At 38.6% G+C, this 24,481-nt stretch overlaps 1 protein-coding gene across 1 annotated transcript in view; it reads left to right on the top strand.

Annotated features, from left to right (window-relative positions):
- Nucleotides 1-7,922: 7,922 nt before the first annotated feature.
- LOC117430729 (mediator of RNA polymerase II transcription subunit 13-like) overlaps nucleotides 7,923-24,481 on the top strand; it is a 45,730-nt gene continuing 29,171 nt past the window's right edge. Inside the window, exons 1-3 of the mRNA XM_059000543.1 lie at nucleotides 7,923-8,615; nucleotides 12,446-12,680; nucleotides 20,949-21,117. Coding sequence (XP_058856526.1) covers nucleotides 8,550-8,615; nucleotides 12,446-12,680; nucleotides 20,949-21,117 — 470 coding nt within the window. The 5' untranslated portion in view covers nucleotides 7,923-8,549. The remainder of the gene's footprint in view (nucleotides 8,616-12,445; nucleotides 12,681-20,948; nucleotides 21,118-24,481) is intronic.

Raw genomic sequence — 24,481 nt, forward strand, 5'->3', positions numbered from 1 at the left:
CTGGGGGGGTATGGTATGTGCTACGAGTTGTTTTTTTCATATATAAATATTATCCAATGTATTTCCCACTGACCACACTTCTCAGCTCAATTCTAATTTGTATTATTATTATTATTATTATTATTATTATTATTATTATTATTATTATTGTTGTCATTATCTGAACAGCTAACCTTGCTCTTGCTGTTGCATCTTCATCCTAGATCAGCATTTATAGTCCCAGTCAAAGTGGTAGTGGTGGTGGTGGTGGTGGGGAGGGGGGTTCAGCCAAGTAGTTAAGCTAAGTGGTTAAGCTGCTGTGGGTTGAAATCCCAGTAGAGACAGGCACATTTTATTTCTGGGTAAGCTGTTTGACTGTTGAATTAAATTGTTAACTCCAGCATGAAACCCAGGCCGTAAGAGACCAATCAATTGCTGAAATGCAGCCGTATCCCTTTATCTTTTATTCGTACACACATGCGCAGGAGTACAAAATACAGCTGTCCCAAAACTGAAACTAATTGAAACGCAGGGTCTTTAAGCTGACCCCCTGTGTTTAAAAGAGCCCAGGATGGAAGAAGGTAAATGAAGCCTAAGGCAGCATTGTGTGACCTGTTCATGAAGAAACGAAAGTGCCATTAATAATGTATTAGCTCCATAGCACTTCCACTAAATACATGCTGAGAAGAAGCTCCAAATTGTTTTCCGGAGAATAATTTTTTTTTTTTTTGAGTTTCACACTTTATTAATCAGCCTCCCAGACTTCAATGATACAATTGTATTTACCTAGTTTGTAATATAATTGTTTTTTTTTCCATCTAGTGTCCTTCTAAAGGTTATTGCAGTAATGCAAGTGTAGTATGTTGTTGTAAAGTATAGTAGTGCTGCTTCAAATAGTCGAACGTGAACACTAATCCTGGTGACACAATATGCTCCAGGTGTTGCAAAGCTAACTAGAGTGTAATAGTGAAGTCCAGTGGGTTCAATGACTTCTGTTTTCATTACAGCTTTACAGGTTTGTTTGTTTTCTCTCCTCAGGAGACTGCCCTGATGAATGCAGGCTATGGACCTTTGTAAGGCAAACTGCTGCTGTGTAATAAGCTCAAAATAATTGAAAATTCTTTTAAAACATTATGTCAGGGTTTGTAATCCATTCTGTTACCATTTGGTAGCGTCAGCACCATTTTCGCTTCACTTATTGCTGTGCATTTGAACATTTCATTTTAAGTAGCAGTATCTGAGGCGACAGCAGTATACAGTGGGCTCTCCTGTGTGGGGTTTTTGCTTTCTTTACTGGTCATGTTTAATTCTCAATTAGAACTGCACTTACCACATGGTGCGCTAACCTGCTTTACTGAGACCGTTTCTTTGATTACATGATGTTAAATAAAAGATCTAAATTATGTTCATTGTTTTAGTTTTTTTTTAAAATTATGTCTCAATCCTAAAATTGTAGGCGATGCAAAACCTTTGGCCATCGCTGTAGATCAAATGAATCATTATACTTTGCATAGTCAGATTGTCATTTGATTTGAGTAATACATTATATGTAATTGCTGCTGTTCACTGATGGTCACCTGCCAGGACACTTTTGTAAATGAGGCTGCTGTGGTTATAGAACAAATAAACAAATAAACATTTTAATATAGTATTTTGTAAATTACACTTCAGCAGGAGTTGGTGGTCTATAGCTGCTGTTCATATGTTTCCAATGATGTGTTGATGATGTTATAAAAAAACTTTTGTACACAACTCCCCCGAGTCATTCAAAGTCACTATTAAAATGAGACGATGGTGTAGTTCTTGCCTTGCTTCTAGCTGTGTGTTTCAATCCCACTGAGGATTGAGGCTTACTTACTGCAGGCTGAGTCATACCACCAAAATATGAAATTGTAAAACCAAGCAAGGTTGATGTCACTAACGGCATAGAGACAAAAATAAATGACAACATACCAAAGCAAATGTATGTAAATTAAATCAACCCAGAATCTTTTAGTTGTGTTTAAGTCTTTGCATAAATTACCCATCTAGGCACAATTTTGGCAGATGTAAGGGCCCAGCATTAGGAGATAATGGAAATGGCTCAATCAGCCCAGTAGAGTGGCTGTTATTTTACAAGGAATCTCTGTTTGTTCAGCCCTAAAGACTCGTGTGATGGTCTTTAATAGACTGTAATGCAGATATAAGTCAATGCATTGTGTGTAGGCTGTCTATTTAACAAGAGATGTCATCTTACACAGTTTGGGGCCGAGGATCGTGAATCTATGGTTCTGACTGCTCTGACGTCTGTTATAAAAAAATTTAAAAAAAAGACACAAAAATGGACATTGTACAATAGAACTACTATTAAACATAAAAAGTTTTTTTTTTAACTTTTGAATTGTGCTGTGTGTCTCATACATGATTTATAATCACAAACATTGCTACACAATTAGGCTAAATGTGTAATGTTACATTTAATTATGTCCTCCAACAAGAATGACAGTGTATTTGTGGTTCCCCTTTTACCCACGTCGTAACTCCTGGCATTTGGTTCCCATTTATTTTATTTTTTTTAAAGAGCATTGAAAATGAAATGTTTTATTTTAAAAATGTTTTTTAAAATTAAAATTTTTAATTGCATTTAATTTTGTCAGTTTTGAATAGCTTACAACTGACTGTCTTTGACAAATAGCAGAGCGATGCAGCTGTCTCACTCAGCAGGCTAGTTTTGAGTGTTTATACAGCAGAGCATTAGAACAGGTGTTATCTCAAGGAACATCTCCATATTCATTTCACTGCAGTTCAATGAGCCTGCATTCTGACCACAAACTGGTTACACCAGATTTTGGTCAGTCTGGTGCTGGCAATCCAGACATATGTTTGCTTTTGTTGTCTAACAAAGACATAATAGTAAAAAGCAGGAGAAACAATTGTATCTTATTCTATCAACTTGATTTCCACAGCTGGTAATAACTCCATGATGCATTCCAACAGTGTTTAACATAGCAAAATAGGAAAATAATTTGGCAACACTACCCCCAGTACCTCATAGCCCCTCATAACCCGGCCTGTACACTAATCTACATAAATGCTTGTCTTTCCTGGTCTAAATAAAAAGAAACACGGTTAAGTGCCATTTCTGCTCTGTCTGATTTTAACTAAATCGGTTCAGTGACAGACTGCTGTCACTACCCTGTCGAAGTTCCTTTTGTGACGTTTGTTTTTACAAACTGTAACGTGTCGTGTTATCGCTGGATAACAGGATTTGTAGTCCCAATTAACATCAGTGGCAGACTGGTTGCACTTGTCATGTGATTTACATTTAACACATTATTTATCATGTGTTGTGTTAATTGACTTCCTGCCACACATTCTGTTTGTTTATTGCATGAAATTAGAACGTCCCATTGATGGTTTATTCCAGCTAAAAAGTTCATTGCATGGCTACTTGTGTGTAGCATTAAGCTTGTAATATTGTGCATTATGAAATAATGCTTGGCAGTTAATCTAAAAATATGTGGCAAAAAAACAAGATCCAGTTTATTAATTCCATCACAAAGGCTACCAGATAGAAAGAGGCTGATCAAAACCATCGTTTATGTTGCAAATTAACTCTAAATGTATAGGAGGAGAAGCCAGTTTGGAAACACATGGGGGGAAACATATATTTAGTTTTTTTGACATTGGCTTGTAATTAGAGTTGGAGATGTTAAGCTGCCAGGAGACCATGTTGAACTGAATTCCATTTCAATGTTGAAACGGGAAAGCATTTTCGCATCCAGAATAGAACCTTCAATTTAGCAATAAGACCCCAGTAAGAGCAAATTGCGTGGATATTAATACATTGACAAAACGTTTTGAGAGAAAACTACTTTACTAAGATGTGTTGAGCTTTTGTAGAGTGCTGAATGTTTTTTTTTTCCTCACATTTTTCACACAAGTAAAAAAAGCGCTCAACCAGTAGGTAGTTAATACATGTCAAATAATGTAGGTGTAACAAAATGCTTGATCTCTGGCATAATACCTTCAGAATTACAAGAATTACAAAATGGTTTGGCGATTGGCTCATTCCTGACCAAAACAGGCCTGTAATCTGTTGTTTTATGACGTGGAGGCAGTGCTTAAATTGCGCTAATATACTGTAGTACCTTGTCCCACCACAGGGGTGAGCATTACAGAGCAGAGGTGTGTGAAGAGCTGTTACAAAGACCTTGATTATTTGTAGTACAAGTTCAAGGTCAGACTTCTATACATGTACAACTGTAATAAATTCAAACCTAATGATATATATATATATATATATATATATATATATATATATATATATATATATATATATATATATATATATATATATATAAGAGTGGCAGTGAGAGGTGGTCGATAAGAGATGAGAAATAATGAGTCCCGTCACCCGCAGGTCTTGGAGGAGTATTAAACGTGTACAGTTATAATCTACGCACACAGTTATGGAACTGGCCACGAACAGTTATTAAAAATGTTTGACTGTAGGAACAAAATTGGACTGCCTGAAATGTATATACCATAGTTTGGCCCATTAGTCGTTTACTTAAACTATAGCATAAGCCTCATATTCAGATGTATATGAAGCCAGTACAGTCTCATATAAAAATAAGTTATTTAATAATAATATAATAATCAAGAATGTTTCACATTAAACACTGTCCAAAAATATCCCAATGGTGAACTATATTGACGTGTGCAAATTGGGAAATAGATGACATTTAGTTTGATAAAAAATAAAAATAAAAAAATAAAATAAATAAATTATTATTATTATTATTAATAATAATAATAATAATAATAATAATAATAATAATAATAATAATAATAATAATAATAATAATAAAAGCATTACGCTGAGTAGCATCTCCAGTGTGAATACCTTGTATCTTTAGCATCATTACTGTACCTCTTGATCCTCCATTATTAGAAACGACTTTAATACCTGAAATTACGTGTACTTCCAAAAGCATGCCTTTCTTTGTGCAAAGGAAGTGCTGACCTTGGCTACTTATAAGTAATTAAAGACCTATCACATTACTGTCCCTCCTTCCTACAACGCAAACTATTTTAAACACAGAATTTCCACATGTGGATTTGAAACACGTAGATAATGGACTTTCTGCAGTGGTCAATTTTATTGATCTACCGGAAGCCTTTGACACAAATGATCATGTGATTGTTACCTGATAACCAGGGATTCCATGAGTGGGTTTGAAGGTTATCGTTCTGCGCATACGCTGTTTACATCGCTGCATGTAGGAATGTATGTGAGCGTTTTGTGTGGAGCCATTAAGGTACAAACAAATCAATTACTCATTTCTTTCTAGGTAAAAAAAAAAAAGAATATATGTATAGAATAAACAGATTTATTTTTTTTTATTATGTATTTATGTATTTCTTAACTTTTCGATATCGTTTTTCTTCCCCAGGTAAAAAGGTGAATTCCATTGGACCCTGAAGCTCCCTGCTTTTCAACCTGTTTATTATTACACGTGAGACATTGTATACTTCAGCTTTATCATGCTGATTATACAGCTACACTTTCCATCATTTCTTTAAATTACTACTGTTACACACGCCCATTTGTGGCTTTATCAGAAAACTGCCTCATAACTCTTGTACTGTGCTGTGAATAAGGCAGCAGAAACGGTGCCGTCGATCAATTAGAACATTTTCTCCAGTACACCTTGGTTAAAGCATGCCAAAGTTTTATTGTAAAGCATAAGAAAGCAACGAAGTCACACACCTTACATAGTTAATGCATAGACGTGGGGAAAGCATGGGAAAGTGTTAAATTGCTGTGGATTGTAAATGGTTTAAGGAAACTTTGCTACGTCATTTTAGATATAGAAATCTTAAAAGGGTAAATTGGTATACCTGCAGGTATATTATTTTAGAGTTATCTTAATTGAATGTATTATTATTATTTAGATACACTTTGCTGGCTTCGTTTCCGTCAATTACAATTCAATTACATCAGAATGAACTCTTCAAGGTACACCAGAGTGTAAGCATTAACCTGTCCCATTAGAGCACTCCCTGGATGTAAGAAATAGCTCCTTTGCTCCAGGAAATACCATGTATGAGGGGATGACTGCAATAAAAACGATACAAAGTAAATCTAAAGAAGAAGAATACATATTTCATAAAGTTGCTCTTAAAGTTTTATCATATTGTGCTTCATTCCTACACTATCGCCTGAACCTGATGATGATGATGCTTTCGGGCAACATTTCCATACATCTGAATGGAATGTGTTTCTGAATCTGGGGACTGAGCTAGATCCAAATGCGATTTTCATTTTGACTGTATTTTGCCTCTGGGGACCATGGTACTGCATGTCTGAACAAAACAGCACTACTAAAAAGTGTAATCACTCCCTCTGTTGATTATGCAAATCAGAAGAAGTTTGCCAAAAGAAATATGCCTATCCACATATTGAATCTATATACATAGAAATACCAAGAAATGTGCAAAACCTTTGGCCAGTCTATTCAAACTACCTAACATATGTTTCAAATAGTTATTTTTTTAATGCATAGCAATTACTGCATTTGACGACTTGTTTCCAAGGGACTGTTTTTTTCCTATACATAATGTAGTGCATTTTAAGCTTCTGTTATATAATATATTTATGCTAATGTGAGCCTTAGCAAAGCAATAGTTTATATAAAGTGTTACCGACACTATACATTTGTGTTACTAAGTTCTGGAGTGTTACTTCAAATGCAAGTGCTTAAAATTCTCACACATTGGTTCCTAAAATATCAATTTCAAAAGCTCAGCCAATAAATTGTCTTGCACAGTATTTTTCAAGTGTAATCCAATTTGGTCCTGCAGGTCTTCATTTCATAATACTGTACCATACGATGAGAGGATATTGTTTTGAAAGGTGGTGTTACTTCTCCATGATGTAGCTCCTGACACCTGCAGGGACTTGTGACAGGGAAGCCCCACACCTGGCTACATCACAAACAGTGTCCACATGGCTCTCACTGTGATGTCACTACTTTTCTTGGCTCTATAGCATGACAAACATAGCCCTGGTGTGGCTTTGCATAACCTAACAGCAGTTCACAACAGTCTCAATGCATCCCAGTCACCTCTACTCAAAAGCCCCTGTATTTCAGACCCACAGTCAGTAACGTCAATGGATATTCATGTTAGGTCATTATTTTGAGTATTAGGCTGTCTTACTCTCCTGCTGCCTTGGCTTCCTACATTTCTCAGAGGAGCCTGTAGTTTTGAACTGGGTGCAATTGGGTAAATGTTTATAGTGCCTGACAAGACAGGGAAAAGGTTACAGAACTCAGCCCTAACGCAGGCACCCATATACTGGAAGCATGGGTCCAGTTAACACAGCCCCTGCTCAGCACCTGGTTTATTGATTAGTCAATGCTGTTGCTTTCAGGCCTCTGTGACCAAGATTGGAGCACAACAGTGCAACGTTAACGTGTTGGTTTTCAGAGGGTATAATGTAATAGCATTTTAAAATGAGGTGTAATAATAATAATAATAATAATAATAATAATAATAATAATAATAATAATAATAATAATAATATTATTAACGGTCTTCATCATCATTGCTGGCGTTTGTTTATAAACCTATTAATACTCTCACATGACACTGTCTGTACTTGGTGGGTGCTGTCATTTCCTCGGAATTGTTAATGATGACACTAATGCACTAATGTCACATGCTTACAGTGGTTTAAAGTTGTGGTTTTCAAGTCTAAAGACACAGGTTTGTTTTGTCATACATTCAAACGCCACTCTACTACGGTTTCAAATACCGGTACCTTCAGCTGAATAAGATTTTTACTGTAAAAACGAATAAAAAAACAGATTTCCCCTCAAATGTTCATTCTAATGCGCTGGGTGGCGCACTGTTTACAGGCTGTAAGTAGAAAGGTTCATCATTTGTATTGAGATCTAACTGCTCTCTAGCGCCGTGCTGTCTCGCCTAGCGGCAGTGACCTGCAATCGCAGCATTATTACACACCTCATGACCACTGCCAGCCAATCGACAACGGGAGGCAGAGTTGTCCCTGTGGCCGCCATTAAAGAAAGGAATCTATGAATTCAAATGGAAACCAGCAGGAACAGATACCGAAATAATGTTTAAAATGACCGAAAAAATATAATTCAACTTTAGCTTTCGATCGTTTTTCACAAAATGTTTTTCATTTTTAAAGTGAATCCGGTCGGGATGGAGGCATAGAGGGACGAATTTTATCACAGACCGTTTTTAAGCAAAGGGGGAGGGGAGAGTGCTGATTTGCTCTCCGGTTCTTTTTTTGTTTTAAAGAGCTATTTGGCTTTTAAAATTTTAATCTACGTTACCAGTCGCTTTTAATGTAGACGATGTGGGGGTAGGGGTTGCCTTTGTTTTACGGCGGGTATTTTGTGGCGGACGAGAAGGGACAAAACAACCGATTGTTTAAAATAAATCTTGCTGTGGCTTTTTTTTTTTTTTTTTTTTTTTCCAATTTTTGTATAAAATTGTTCTTTCTTTATTGGGGACTGGAATGATGGAGTGCTCGATCTTGCTGTGAAAGGATGAGTTCTTGTTTTGTACCAAACGGGGCCAGTCTGGAGGATTGCCATTCCAATTTATTTGATCTGGTAAGTGGTCTAAAACTAAAGGAAAAGCAGCCATTTTTAACAAGCAGAAAACAGTCTGTGAGTGAGAGTGAGTGTCCTGATCAGGGCTGGAGCGAGCAGGCTTGGGGCCTGCCTGGCACTGCAATTCAAACCGTGCTGATCAATCCTCTATTTATCTGCATGCGTGTAGTACATTGTATTGATATGGGACTAAACGAAAAATGTTCATCTCATCGATGGCCTTGTGCGTTATTTTAAGCTTGTGCAAAGTGAGTTGACAAACATTAATTGTTAATATTGTAAACACGCAACATCTTAAACGCTGCAAAGTTCCCTGTTTTAACGTAATGCCCGAAACGAAGAGTTAACTTGCTGTTTTTCATTACGCATTTTGGTTGGCATGTAATCATAGGTTCATATGTCTTGCATGCAACTTTTCGGTTGCAGTATTTTGCGCTGTTAGTCATTGCACATTAACTCGGATTAAACGCTCATCTGTTTGAAATGAATATTTTTGGAAGTGTCGTAATTCGTTGTTGACAAGGATTCAAATCTTGAGAGAGTTGATTATGAGTTATCAGTTCAAACACATTTTAGTATTTTGTTTTCTTTAGTAACTTTTTTAGCTAGTGGTTTTACAGCCTTTCAGTTGTTTATAATAGTCGTCTTCTAATGTACTAGCATTGAGGTAGAATGGATCCATATTTGACATGTAAGCTTATATACAGCATATTGATTAATTACTTTCAAGCTGAAGAAAACTATAGTAGCCTTTTCTGTTTTTATAGCTTATCTTGGTTAATAATTGTCGTTGTTTATATGGCAGTAAGAGATTTGTTATCAGATCACACAAACTTTTTTTTTGCAAAACATATTCAGACAACGGTGTTTATTAGCCGTTAATTCCGTTGTAAAAAAATACGTTATTGGTGACTGGATTTGCTAGTTTCACTAAAGTTGTATGCATCTTCACACGGTTGCATAACCCAGCAGTGTAGTTGTTGTAGAAAATTGTTTGTTTTAGGGTCTGTAAATATTTATAAGCACCCCTTGAAATCGTTTTTCAGAAGGAAGGCTGCGTTGTTAAAATGCTTGTGTGACAATTTATTCCATGTCGCTGTGTGAAAGCTTGAAATAGTTTCATTCCAACATTCCAAAGTATTTTTAGCCTAGGAATTTATATCTGTAAGACCCCATTTAAAAAAAAAACAACAAAATGTTTTAATTTTTAATTAGACTGCTCAGTTATACCTAATAGATTAAATAGTTTGTCAAACGATGAGCCAGTATGTTACAAAGCATGCTTAATTTGAAAGCCCTTAAATTAGATAACTGGTGTAAAATATAAATATATATTTCGAGAGACCCCTATCTGAAAATGTAACTTTTTTCTTTTAATACTTTAAGTAAACAGCAGATCAGTATAGTTTTATTTTTACATTATGAGCGTGCTTATGGGAATTCAAATCGCAAGGAAGACATTTTAGTCTTGGTTGAGACGCTCCATGACTGAGCTGTTTCCAGATGTCAAAGTGTGACTCATGTCAGTAGTTGTGGTTGGTTCTGAAGAATCCTAAACTGAAAGATACGTTTCTACAACCTGCAGCCTACTTTTCTACACTATTGTATTATTTTCCTGAACATCCTCTTTAGTGTGTTTTTATTTTGAGCTTTCTCCTTGGAGTCTATCCCGGTCTGTTCAGAATCCTGGAGCAGCAGACTTGGATTGGCATTCAAAAACCTGGAATACTCTGGATAGAGCAGTCTGGATGAAACAAACCAGGAGGGGCCCAGAGGACTGAACAGCCACTCCAGCCTCCATTGTTACACATATTACACTAGTTTACACACTTGGACATCTGTATACTCCAGTCAGCAGGGAAATTGTACTGCTGTTTTTAAGAGTATAAAAAAAAAAAAAACAATCACAGCTGAGCAATTAAACAGGGCAGGTGGTGGCACCAAATGGCCGGGAGGATTCTGGTAGTGATGCCACCACAGGTCATAAGGGTTATCCCTGTGATGACACCTACCCGATGTAATTGATCTAACTGCTAGTGAACCGTTTGTCTTGTGGAATGCTTCCATCCTAAATCATGGGGTATGGCTTTGCACTGTAAGATAAGGGAAACATTTATTCACATTTGTTTTCTTATTTAGTTTTAATTACATTTCTTTTTAAAATTATTGTGCACACATATGAAGGTGCAAGATTGTTTACTCTTAACATCAGAGTCGAAGGAACTGCAAATCCGTGTCTGATCTCGAGACAAGCGAGCTTCTGGAATGATATGCATGTTTACACCCATGCCAGCAGTTGCATTCACAACAGCATTCACGTGGTAGTATTTACTGACTGTTCTTCCAGTGTACTTTGAAAGTTATTGTTGTAATGCTTGGCCTTTGCAGATGAGGAAGGAACCATGTCTCTAACCTTCCTGTTCAAAAGGTTGCCAAGATCTGTTTCAATTGAGTTCTGAAAATCAGAAGCCAGAGAAGAGAAGTTTCATTGAGACTTGTAAATGCTAAATGTCCGTTTTGCTTGTGGCTGTGTTTTATACTCGCCTTGCTGTGAGAAATGCTACCAATTGTCCACAATTTCAGCAAGACCTCGACTTCAAGGAATCAAATCAAAGCCAGGCCTTGCTAATCAATTTGAAGTGATTTGCCGTGCTGTTTAAATAATGAAAAGCAGTGCTTTAAACTTGATGAATAATCTTTTTATATCACACTCAAAAGAAGTTGAATTTTTGGGCAGCCTAGGAATTATTTATGAGCAGTTCAGTCTTAAATGTCAAATGATCTTGCATATTTTAATGCCAGCCTGTTACAAGTTATTTATAATTGCTTGTATGCCGTTTTAGCGTATGGCGAAACAGTGGGGCACCATTATACTGTCTTTGGGCTTTCACTGTTCAAGCATTTGCACCCATTGCATTAACTTTGTGCCTGTAATGAATTGCTCTGAGCTTTCTTTTTATTTTGTCCTATACCCCAGGAGATATTTCTAAGTGTACACTATATATCATTTTGAGACTGCAGTGCCCTGAGTTATTGGCTGTTTTTTGTAACGTATTACATTTGCTTGTGGATTTTGAAAGAACAGAAACAAAGGTGAGATGACTCCTGTTTGAGTGTCGCTGTGTTTACTCCAGGGCCCAGCCCTGTGTGTGAGAAGCTGGCCTCGAGTGTTTTCTGCTGTACAACAGCATGCTGTGTGCTGTAGTAGGTCTCATATTTCAGCGTCCCCTTCTCTTGTCATCTGTCGAAAAAGGCTGTGTGCGGTGCGCTTGGAAAGTTCCAAGTGCTGAGCCATTAACACACAGAAACGAGGCTGCCAGATCCACCGAGCTTGCACTGTTTCTTCACAAAATAAGAAATCTTTGCACTGATGTAAATGTTTTAATAGTGTTTAGGAATCCTGCCACCAGGGCCTCTTAAGCAGGATTGTGCAATGGTGTCTCTAATGTCTGTATGTATTTAAATAGCTTTACACAGGGGAGTGCATTGAGAGATAACTTGTTGCAATTATTTCAAAGCGACATTTCTGCCCTTTCTTTTATTAAAACGCATTTCAATCCTTGCTGTTATGAAGACGCAGCCCTGCAGTTTAAGTGCCCAGAGATTTCCAGACAAGCGACTGCTGCTGTTGGAGCCGTGATCTGGTGTGTCGAAGCCATGCAAGAGTGTTGTTTTTGCAGGGCTTTGTTATGTGACATGCTGGCCGTCAGAAGTGTTCCAATAACCGTATCGGGCAGGATTAATAGCTGTTCCTGAAATGCTGCTTAATGTTTACTTCCAGGTGCCTGCTATCTGATGCTGAGCTCTCTGTGTTCTGCCTTCTCTCTTAGGCTGACTTGACTGGGATTAAATGGAAGCGGTATGTTTGGCAAGGCCCAACATCGGCCCCGATTCTCTTCCCGGTGACGGAGGAGGACCCCATCCTGTGCAGCTTCAGCCGCTGCCTGAAAGCGGAGGTGCTGAGTGTGTGGCGAAGGCACCACACGCCCGGCCGCAGGGAGCTGTGGCTCTTCTGGTGGGGAGAAGACCCGAACTTTGCTGAGCTCGTACACCATGAACTGTCAGGTGAGCCGCAGAATAGCCACGCTTTACTGGACTCGGAGGCTTGCATACACTGGGAATGATTGGGAATTTGGCTCTCAATTATATATTGTTTTGATTCCAGTAACATGGTGTATATCTTGGGATTTGTACAGTTTATTTAAACTGTAACTGGATATAGATATTTACTCCTCGATAGCACAAAGAAGTCCTAGTATATGACCTATTGGCTATGCTTTTTAAAGTATTTCTACGCTGTTCGGGGTGATTTTATATGCTAGCGGTTTGTGAGAATAGCAATAAATATGAGGGTGATGGATCAAACGGGATTTTCTTTGTCTCAGACTTGGTCCCAGTATAGCGAGATTACTTTACATTGATTCCTCGCTCAGAGTGAATTAACAGTATATTTTATAAGTTTGACTTTAGATTTCTGAATTTACATTGACGCTCAAATCATTCTTTACAAGATTACTTGTTGCCCAAGGAACATTGGTTCCAAGATTTGGCTGTTTGGACTGAGTTTCCCATTGGCTTTTTCTATACATGTGAATGATGCCTTTCTTATCTTGTTGACTTTTAAACAAATATGTATATCTAGCAGTTTATGAGCTCCTGTCTCTTCAAACCCACTAGAGAGAAAAGCCAATTCTGCACTGAGCACATGCTGTTTGTTTAAGCCCTCTTCTACTAATTCCCCTGGTTGTCAAGATTGACAAGAGACCTTAATCTTGACTCCGGTGGCTTTTTCAGTATTTTAATTTATAGCACCTCAAAGCAGTTGCAGACACTATTCAGCGCTACCTTGCAACGTACTTAACAGAATACTTGAAAACAACTGCTAATCTTAACTGCCTATGCAGTGTTATTTAGAGAAGGCCTAATGTCATTTTGAAATTAAATAGTACCCCTTGGTAGGCTGTTTGCTGATTCTTATGCAAATGATTATCTAAAGCCGCAGTGTGTCACGGTGCTGCCAGCGCTCTGAACAGAGATAAATGAGCGCATTCTGCTGAAAGAATTCCTGATCTTTGCATTGAAATAAGGGATGGAAGCCTGCCTGTGTGTGATGCTAATTGCTCAGCGGTTTGCTTCTGCCTCATTTCTGAGTGTTCTGGAGAAACCGAGGTAGGCAGAATCTGCACGAGTCCCATTATTCAGGAGTTAAAACCCAGTGCTTGCTTGCGAGCAGAGAGAGGCGCAGAAGGGACTGACTTTCAAGTACTATATTAATATTTAAGTGTTGCATACTTCATATCCCACAAAACAAAGTAGTATGCTCCATTAACATTTTCATCACATCAGTCAGAAAACCATTAAGCGTTTTGCGCAGATGGAAGCAAACACGACAGTTTGCTGGAGCGTAAATCGTCAGAGCATATTGTTTTAGAAGATGATTTTGTTTTTAAATTGGTTAAAAAATGTGGGTAGCGCTAGCTGTCAAAAGGAAGATTTTTACAGATCTTCAGATCAATTTATTGGCTTTCCCATTGGCCTTTTAGTAGTTTAGTACCAAAATCTGAAATGGAGCTACTGCAATCACTTGCCACTTGCATTGAAAATACTTTCAAATTGTTATGTCAAGGACTGCAGTTAAACATAATCCTTTTTGCGGATTACCATCACTTGTTTAGTAAATTGGGTAAACAATTGTACCACGGGTATGCATGTGCTCATATTGGAAACCCATTTGCTGACTCTCCTCTCAATTGTATGATAATTGCTGGGCTTCCCTGGGGAGATTGAAATCTAGGTCTTGTGCGTGTGCCTCTGATTGGTTGGTTAGTGGAGGCTATATCTTTGAAACAGGTGCTCAAATTGGATGAAAAGTTTCAGAGATGGAAATAAGGCTCCTATTGCAGAGGTTTTTCACCCAGGTTTTGCTATGAGCTTTCGTAGCCACAGTGTACAGGCAACACGCTCGGTGTATCTTATTAAACTAATAAAACCAGGAATGGATCCAACGGCTATACATTGCGAGTCTTATTTCCATCACTGTTTGTTGCAAGAAGTTATTCCACCTACTGTGCAAATTGATGGCTGTATCTTGGGAACTTGATTTTGATACTGAGCACAGGCATTGCCACTCCCATGCCGAGGATGTAATTCATACTGACCTTTTCATAGTAACAAGGACTTTAATTTATAGGAATTTCCCCAAAGCAAACGTAAGCTGTTTTGCATAATGTTTCCAGTATTAAAAAAAACACACTTTATTTATTTGGACTTTTACAATGATCTTGGACTCTACCAGTCAGTACAAAACTTGTCCAGAATACATTTAACAAACTACTGAATTTCGCTGTGGAAAACTACAATTCCAAATGAATTGGATGTATGAAGAGCATAGAAAAGGTAATCGGAGATGGAGTCTTGTATGTTAACTAAACTCAGGATTCATTTTGACGTATTGGTCTCCTCATTTTCCTCCGCAGCCCTTTTTAATAAATCTTTGTCTGCTGTGATTTCTGCGGTACACCCATGCGTGAATGCTGCCACATTGTGCTTTGGTCAGGAAATCTTCATTAATTAGTAATGGAGACCTGTGAAGTGCTGTCAGTGTTGCTCGTGGGGAAGTGAACAGCGCTCTGCCCTGCTTTATTGCCTTGGCTTGAAGAGTCCCCCTGAACTCTGCAGACACAGCACTGATCACAAGATATTCATCGCCAAGTTTAATGCCTGGGTGCAGCAGAAATTAATTGTGGGGAGAAACCTGTGGCTGGGCTTATCCCCTCCTTCAGCAGTGATACTATTCAAGTGAATCTGAAACTCTGTGTGGGAAAGATGTTGCTGATAACCTGAAGCTATCCGACACGGGGCTCAGCTGTTGCTACAAGCTGGCACCAAAACCAAACGTACAACAAAGCCTGAATAAACAGGGCGCCGACAGGCTACAGGTTGCTAAAACTTTTAAAGTCTCACCCCTGGTTTAATTTTTGTTTCTGAATATTTAGGCAAAGCAAATATTTTTGTGAGTGTGTCTATGTATTGATTTCTGTTCATCTCACGTTGAGATGTAATCTTCCAGCTGAATTCAGTTCTTCCTAGCTGGTCACTGGTTCATGTGAGGCTGTGACCTTTCACCTTTGTTGGTTCCACCAGCTCTATACAATGGCAGTTGGTGCCAGTAGTTCAAAGGTCACACAGAGCCTTGCATGACTTTTTAGAATAAGAAAATAAGACTGCAACAACAGTGATATAGACATCCAGACGGGAACGTTCTTAAGTCTACATATTGTTGCAATAGAAGTTGTGCTTTTGTGATGTTTCTCACATGCTTTGAATTGCAGTCCCCTTATCCTTAAACTTAGCCAAAATGACTCATCAGGGTCTTTTAAACCAGTCATGTTTCTGTTATTTTACATTTGTATTTTTTAGATGATGCTTCCCAGATTTGAGATTTCATTTTTCAGTTGATTGTGGGGAAGTGGGACCTGTCAGTTTGGATATCCGATTTGAATTTTACAATTGGACATGGCCGTTGTTGTAGATGTGGTGGGAGGGGGGGGGTTATAAAATGCTTAGGTGATGACTGAAGCCTATAAACCAGGAAAAGCGCTCAAATTTCCTAAACCAAAATAAAATTGTAACGTGATCATGGAGCTTAATTGAGTTCGTTAGCAGTTTAGTAAGGCAAAAGGTAACGTTCAGTTTTTTTTAAACAACCTTAAAATCTCCAGCCTAATGCATGCTTGAAGATGTATTTATGCCTCCCAGTATTCTGAATACTGCAGGAGTTGCATAGCACAGACTGCTAATCACTCAAACAAAAGTCTTGGAAAACAGAATTCCATATATTAAAAATAACATGTCTGTTTGTATTGTATTTTCATCTTGCAGGGCCCTTTACACCTTGTCCTCTTTAATTGTTTAAAGAACTCCTGCATTCACTGCGCTCGTTAAGCATAATTGACTTGTAATCTTATATCTGCAGAGATTGAAAGGGAGAGGAAGGGCTTCCTTTCATTGGCAGCGTTTATCTGAGGGTGCAGCAGCCGTTCGTGTATTGTGCTTATCAGAGGGACAGAATCATTCTCCCAGCAGCCCTTTACAAACTTCATGTCAGGAGAGTTTAATAAAGTAAATTCACCTTCAATATCTCAATGGCAGCCAGGCGTAGACTTTCGCCCTATGGTCCCATTATAATGTTTGGCCACCAATATTTATGCAGTTGCACTGGTCCGTGTAACACTTTTCTTTTGGCATCTAGGCAGATAATTACTGCTTGCAGATTGTGGCAGAAATTATCTTATACAACAGCTATATAGATTTGAAACAGAAAGTGGCTCCATGCCTGAAATAAAATCAGGGAGCCGTCTACAGAACCCAGTCCTGTGTGTTGCATGACTTTAAAATGGAATGCCTTGTCTGGATATTGCATTGTCCACCATTGTTCTGCTCTGTTACAGAAAGTGGAATTGAAAAGGCAAATTTGCCCCAATTTTGATTCTTCGTTCGAAGCTGGTGCCTCAAGCTTGATTAACACATAATTGTCTAACACTTTGTCTGTGAGACATGCATCTTCAGTTAACTTGGCTTTGTAACATACTGGGTGTTGTTGGCTACACTTTATTTCCATTTACAAAGCCACTCTTTTGGGAAAGCTTTGTGATGCAACGCAGTTTTTTAGAGAAATGGAAAAACGTAATTCAGAATTTCCAGTTAAAAGAAACCTCTAGCAGTAAGTGTCTCAAAGGCTAGTGCTTTTTTTTTTTACTTCTTTTTTTACTTGGCTTATTGGGCTGTTTGTAACCGTGATTCTATTCGCTATAGCCAGTGCACACCGTGGGGGGATGTTAACAGTGTGAAGTGCTTTGCTTGTAGGTGTCTGAGTGTTGTGTTATGTTGATGGCTTGCTGCTCACAGACTTGGTTTTCATGGGGGAAGGAAGCCTGCCTGCTTACGGTAATAGCTGCAATGTAAACAGACTTTCAACAAGGTTGTAAAACTATAGAGGAACGTGCAGTAAACAGACGTCACAATTCTGTTTTTGGTTTAAAATGTCAAATAATAAAATGTAACCCCACATTAAAACACACATTTTGAGTATCATTTTGTTGCCTTCCCCGAAGAGTTTTATCTGTATCCACGATCTCCCTTTCCCCTTTAAAAGTACTTGGCACTACATTTACTTTGTGAGCCAAATGTTATATTTAAGTTTAAAAACCCAACCTTTAAGTATGCTGGGTCTTTATTGCTTTAATGATTTAACTGTTGTGAAAATAAACATGCCAAACCTCTTCACCATATACGTACAAATACCTTACACACAAAGTCCTGTACACAGATACTTGGTGCAGTATTTTGTTTTTAAGTGATGCAGGGCTTTTTATGATTGGTTACAGATATTCCCAATACATTTAAATGCGTTTAATCCAGGAAATTAACCAGAAATGACCACCCCTCCTAAATATGCAGTGCGATCCTTTTCTGTTTTACATTCTTGTCAGTAGATTTAGCTTAGTCCTCTTGGATTGGATAGCTTGTATGCGTCCACAGTCCACAAGTGCTGTGCTTCCTAGTTAATATTTATTTAGTTGTTCTCCAGTCTTCCTGATCTGCAGTGCAGGACTCCTGCTGGGAACTCGTTCCCAGTTGAGCCTGTTTACAAGATTTCACACGCCTCTCGCTGCTATACAGCCTCAGTTAATGATACTGCAGGCTCTATTCAAAACAGTCAACCAGTGCCAGAATTTTGGCATAACACGCAGTTCAAAGATTTATATTAGCAGGACTTGTTTCCGGTAAACCTTCCAAGTCTTTGAGGCGTTGAATGCTGAATAAGAAAAGAGCTGAACTCTGTGTTTGATTTGTGCATTGTTGCTGTAGCTCTCTGCCTATATTCAGATGAGTTGGTCAGGGTGGACTGTGAAACTTGTACTCATGTGGACTTACTGACTAATCCTGCTCACTTCAGTGCCTGGGATAGATGCCTGTAGAGTGTAGGTTAAACACCATCATTTTTTAAACCGCTATGTACATTGGTAGCGTCAAAATGTAAGATCAGACCAAGTCAAATACAGTAAAACCTGTCCAATCCAGCGTCGCTTGGGACTGGAGAATTGCGCCAGATAAGAGTGCTGGATTACACCCAAAACTATTTCAATGCTTCAAAAATAACTCTTACTGTACATTCACACCAAAGAAGCACAACCAAATCTTACCTTAGAAAGTCACTTGTTCATACTGTACCTGCATACAGGATTCAGACACTTTCTAATGGGATGCAGTTTTTTTCCCGTGTTGCTTTTAAGTAGGCATATTTTCTTTTCATGATGTCTGAAACAGTTTGCCTTGCTAGTTTACATTTTCACTTTTTGTGTTGGCGTTCAGCTTTTTTGATAAGCACAAAATGTTTTTCCAGTGGTAGCTCATGTGGAAGATTTTATTTGTTGTTCAATGACTGCACAATTCAGAACGGCGCGGCGTGAGTAATATACGCAACGTCTGGCTTTTGTTTAGATTTTTATACTAGTTTTTAATTTAGAAAAGAAATAATGTTTCCAGTATTAAAAAAAACACATGACCCAGTGCTGGGTTGCTGGGAAACTGTTGTCCCCTTGACACTTCTATACATTTTTAAAAGCACACCATCGAAGAGATGTCCTCAGTTATTGCGCACAAGTGCAAAGTAGTAATCTGTTATTTTAATAGTGTAATAACGACCAGATTAACACTGGTCCTCTTTCACATCTCTAAATCACTACATTATAGCAGCTGTGTCCTCCATCTTCTGCAGGTTCTGGGCAGTGTGATCAGCACAGTCAATAGAAAATTCTTACCAGGTTCACTGTTGCAGGATGGCATTGTGTGTGAAGGGCTTCAATCTGTCCTGCAAATAAAGCAATAGGTTCTAACCAAGATGCCTCCCAAATTAAAAGTTGCCTGTAAGCCCGCTCTTAGTTGCCACCGGTGTCCCTCAACACCAGCACGTCTGATCTGCAACCCATTCACAAACCTGCTCAGAGTCAGCTGGCCCGTTCTGTCACAATTTAATTCTATCTAATCTCGTCCTGCGAGAAAATGAGTCATTACCATAATGTATTATTGTTGCCATTCTTTTTATTGTGCCCCTCCCAACACTAAGCCACGAGAGACATACTGTACCATTGGTTAATGACGGGTAAACAGAGGGAGGGATGCTGTTTGCCCAACATGACCGTGCTTCCAGGAATTTTCAATCCCACGTGTTCACTGGCAGTGTCACTGTGTGATTTGTTTTGCGTCTCTGAGCCCCGTGCACAACAGTTCGGCCCTGATAATAATAATAATAATAATGTGAACTTAGTTGTCAAGTACAGTACTGCAGAAAGGATGAGATTAGACAGAATGAAATTGAATTGAGACAGAACAGGCTTAAAATTGCAATGCTTTAAAATGCAGTGGTGCAATACACGTTCTAAATCATGTCTTCAGTGTATATAAATTGCAAATTTTATATAGACATTTCAATGGCTTTGCTGTTTTGTAATAAGGTGTTATTCCCCAACCCGAAACACCAACGCAGTGAACACACAATAGGTAGATAATAATTATTAGTTTTGTTCAAATTCTTAGACCAAGTAGCTACGTCGTTCAAGTAGCAGCTCGCTGCGTTTTATTTTTATACCATTTGATTTTTACAATGGGAAAAGTGACCTATTTTCTTTTTGTAACAATTAGGGTGTGAATCACTCAAACATTGATTTGTATTTGTTTGAATTACAATTTCATCAACATAACAAGCTTTCTGTATTTCTTTTTTGTTGTTTTATGAAGGAGTATGAAGTCACCTTGGTGCCCTTGGGTTGGATTTATGTTTTGCCTTTTTGCCCCCTAGAACTGCCTTGGTGCCCCTGAATCTTCACGCCCAACGAAGGCAACGTTGCCTTGTCCTTCATGACCTTAACTTCATGCCCTGAACATTCATGCATAAAATGCAAATTAATCCCTGAATAGTTACATTGACTTCATGGGTATCTTGTTTACTACATTCTTCCATAATTATATGTATCTACAGCATAACTGGTTTTACACTCATTTGGGATGGAACTCAGACTCCCATTGCATAAGTTTGATCCACTTCTGGTTTTTCTTGCTAGGAGTTTAATAAGACACACCTGAACTTGTTACCTATACTCTGAGGCCCATCAAGCATGCAGTAAAACCTGGAAACTGGTGAAACTGCTATGCAAGAGGAGTCTATATTTCCATCCCTGTTCACAAATGGCTTGGCTGTATGGACACAAGCACCAAACTGTTCTCCATTGAGCCCAAGTGCAGCTGTCTGACTGTTTCCCTGGTTGCTTGCAGGGGAGGAGGATGGTGTGTGGGAGAGCGGCCTGTCATACGAGTGCCGCACGCTCCTCTTCAAAGCCATTCACAACCTGCTGGAGCGCTGCCTGATGAACCGCAGCTTCGTGCGCATTGGCAAGTGGTTTGTGAAGCCCTACGAGAAGGACGAGAAGCCCATCAACAAAAGGTAAGGCTGCCCGCTAACCCTTTTAATTGAAGAGTTCTACAAAGCTGGCATCAAAAGCTGGTTTGGTCTCTGCAGCAGTGCTCTTTTTTTTGTCCGCTTGTTTTCGCTTGCGTTGTACAGCAACTGCATGCTTTCCATCTGCTGTTTGGCCAAGATTTGCGAAGGCTCTTGAGCAAATTTAAAACCAAGCTTTCTTTGACATTTATTTAGTTTTTTTTTTCTAAATGCGATGTATTTGAAAGTAGCTGACTAATGCAGTCTAGCGCAGCTATATTAAAATGTTCATAATTAAAGTGTGACTTAACGCTGCAAACCAGAGCCTTGTGTTTTCTGTACCAAGCCAGTTACAGCTGCTGTGCACAATAAAATGTTCACTGTTTCTGAGTTGATTTTTAAAATCACAGTTTGGGTTTACTTTTATAAACTAACGTGATGTTTTCTTTTATTGCCAAGAAGCTTGCAATCCTATTGCATGCTGATATCCTATTTCCACCACAACACTTTTTTAGACTTGTTTGGCCAGACCCTTTCATACGGGTATTGTGTATTTCAGTGTGCTTTAAAAGAGCTGCTTGCTTTTAACTCCAGTCCGCTCTACGTTGCGAAACACGAACTGACTCAAAGGGACTAACCTTGGCAATACTGCGCATTTACAGTCTGAAACTAGCAACGATTGCTTTTCCTATTAGGAACGCCTTTTAAATGGACTAACAGGGTGAGATACAGATTTATGGTGTGCAAGGGATGTAAACCACATTGCTGGAGCTTGAAAATGTCCTTATTAAAATGCTTTCTGGAAAAATACAATTTTAACTTTAGCATTTTATTGAGTGATTTGTGGTCGCATTGTTTTCCAGGGTATGGTGACTTAATAGCTTTATTTTCCTGTTGCATGACTATCATTCTTTTTATATCGTAGTACTTAAAGATGTTTTTCAGTTGCTGTGATGTTAGTAAGCAGCAGCTCTAAGTATTTGTTTACCAGTTATAATAAATGTAATTTGTTTGATTGAAGTGCATTGCGTCATGCATGGTTTAGATGAGTCTCTGGATGCTGGTGTGCTGTACCTGCTTGCTTGCTTGCGTGTGTTTTATTATTTCACTTGTCTTGGTTTTCATGCTCCAGAATACACCCGGGATGTACCAACCCGTTAAAAGGGGGGTGCCTAGGGAGAGAAAGCAAATCAGGTTACACCACTCCCTGAGCCATCACATATTACACAGATTACATCATGATGATAAATCATGTGCACAGCAAGAAACTGGAGAGAGGGAGCATACTCTTTATATTTGAACGTGCTGGAAGTGACAGATCAATCCATTTTCAGTTTCTTTTGTTTGGTCTGTTCTACTTCAGTGCAGCCACAGAGAACTTCATTAATGTTTTCCTTGTATTTCAATGTCAGATATTCTGGGTGTGTGTTTTAGTTGCCCTGCTTGCTACTGATTCTAGTAATACAACGCTACAGTACTATTTATGGTAGTATAAGGTCGTTCTGTAGCCCAGGATGCTTCTATTTTACAGGAAAATCTTGTTTAAGAATACATACATAAATAAACAAATTAACTGCAGCTGTGGTACTAATCATTTACATACATTGTGGAGGATCAGCTATGATGCTGCAGCACATTCATAGGTGCAGCTATTACAAGAAGCTGTAGGGAAATGATCCCAATATTTGCACAGCAATTATCCAGGTTATGATACTCATACTCATCTAATGTGAGAACTGCGCTAGATTTAACCAAAGCCGTTCCATTAGGACGTCGCTTCTAAATGAACATGCCTGTTAATGTTCCACTACTGCAACCGTGGACCTTAAACTGATATTCTGAAGGAGTTGCTCCTGAAGACAGACAGGTAGAGGAGTTGATCATAAGCCTGGCCATTACATTCCCTCCCTTGGTACTTGAATGTGTGATTATATTGTTACATTTCAGGTCAGACTAGTTCAGAATTAATGGCCTCTGTTAAACAGAATTCAACGAAAGTGAAAGTATTGCCGTGCCCTGTGCAAATGGGCCATGCCTCACACTATCTAACCTCACCGTTAGTCAGGAACATCTGCTCTAGCTTACATGAGTTTTATTTCCCTTTTTTTTTTTTTTTACACATTTAATTAGGTGTCCGATAAAGAGAGATGCATTCAAATGCTGTGTGTGTGATCCAGCTTAAGATGCCTATCGGGTTCCGAAAAGCCGTAGCACGTTTTAACGCGCTGTTTTTTACGTGGTCCTTGCAGTGTATCAGTATGGCTATACATCTGTGTTGATGTGATTAAATAAAATCCACTGGAGGTTGTGTAATTTGATGGTGAAAACCTAGAAACTCAACAGTAGCCAAATCATTAAATACACAAGGTGTCTCTGCCACTTCCTGTGTTTTAAATGAGAGAATTAACACGCTGTGCTCTACCCAACCTAGAACATTCCATACCGTTTTCAAGCTTACTGTTTCGAGACTCTGGTAGGATAAATTGTGTGACAGATTATGCTAATGTGACTGCTGTCATTAATGACTAGCCTCAACTATGTGGCAGACTTTGATCTTTGCGTATAATGCGTTCTTTCGAGTGTTTAGTGGGGTGTTTTTCTTTTGTGCAGTCTTTCAGGGCTGTGCGTATTGTGTGGCGGGCTGCTTGAGAGCGCCGGCTATTCTCTCGGCTAGCACTTTAATTAAATCTTCAGCCTATCTGGCTGATTTGACCTACATTTGGCTTTTGTTTTCATTACCCCCACCCCTCTGTTTTGTTTCAGCGTCTAATTAGGTGGCACATTTAGTGGTGTAGTGAGAGGGAGGGAGGGGGTGGGTTAAGAACTTGTCTTGAAGATTTAAAGGGTTAGAATATCGCTGCTGTTTCGGTGTTCGATGTCTGTAGGATTACATGCAGCCGATAATCCCATCTGGGAAAACCATTCTGCATAATATGATAAAAACGGGGGAAAAAAGATGTATGGATTTACTTTGTTGTCAGTGAAGCAGAGCTGTATATCCTGCCTTTCTGTTTCAATAAGTGGATATTCCTGATTGCCTGAGAAAATGCATTTGTATTGAATCAGCTGCTACTGCAGATCAACTACACAAAATGACTGCTTGCTTTTATGTAACTGTATATATCTTACCTGAGCCATGAGCTCTCTAGCATGGTTACCAAAGTAGCACTCAGAATGCAGACGCACTGTATTTTATATCTTTTTTTACTATTAAACCTTGAGCTATTTCCTTTCAATTATGGCAATGTAATATGTGCTGTAAAGTGTTTTTTAAGCCCGGAATGAATTTTTCTTACATTTTTAATAAAGCTCCATATTTAGCAACCTGTTACTTTTGGCTTAAGTATCATTCATGATAATATGTAGATTT

This window comes from Acipenser ruthenus, chromosome 26 (genome assembly GCF_902713425.1).
Source record: "Acipenser ruthenus chromosome 26, fAciRut3.2 maternal haplotype, whole genome shotgun sequence".
Lineage (NCBI taxonomy): Eukaryota > Metazoa > Chordata > Actinopteri > Acipenseriformes > Acipenseridae > Acipenser > Acipenser ruthenus.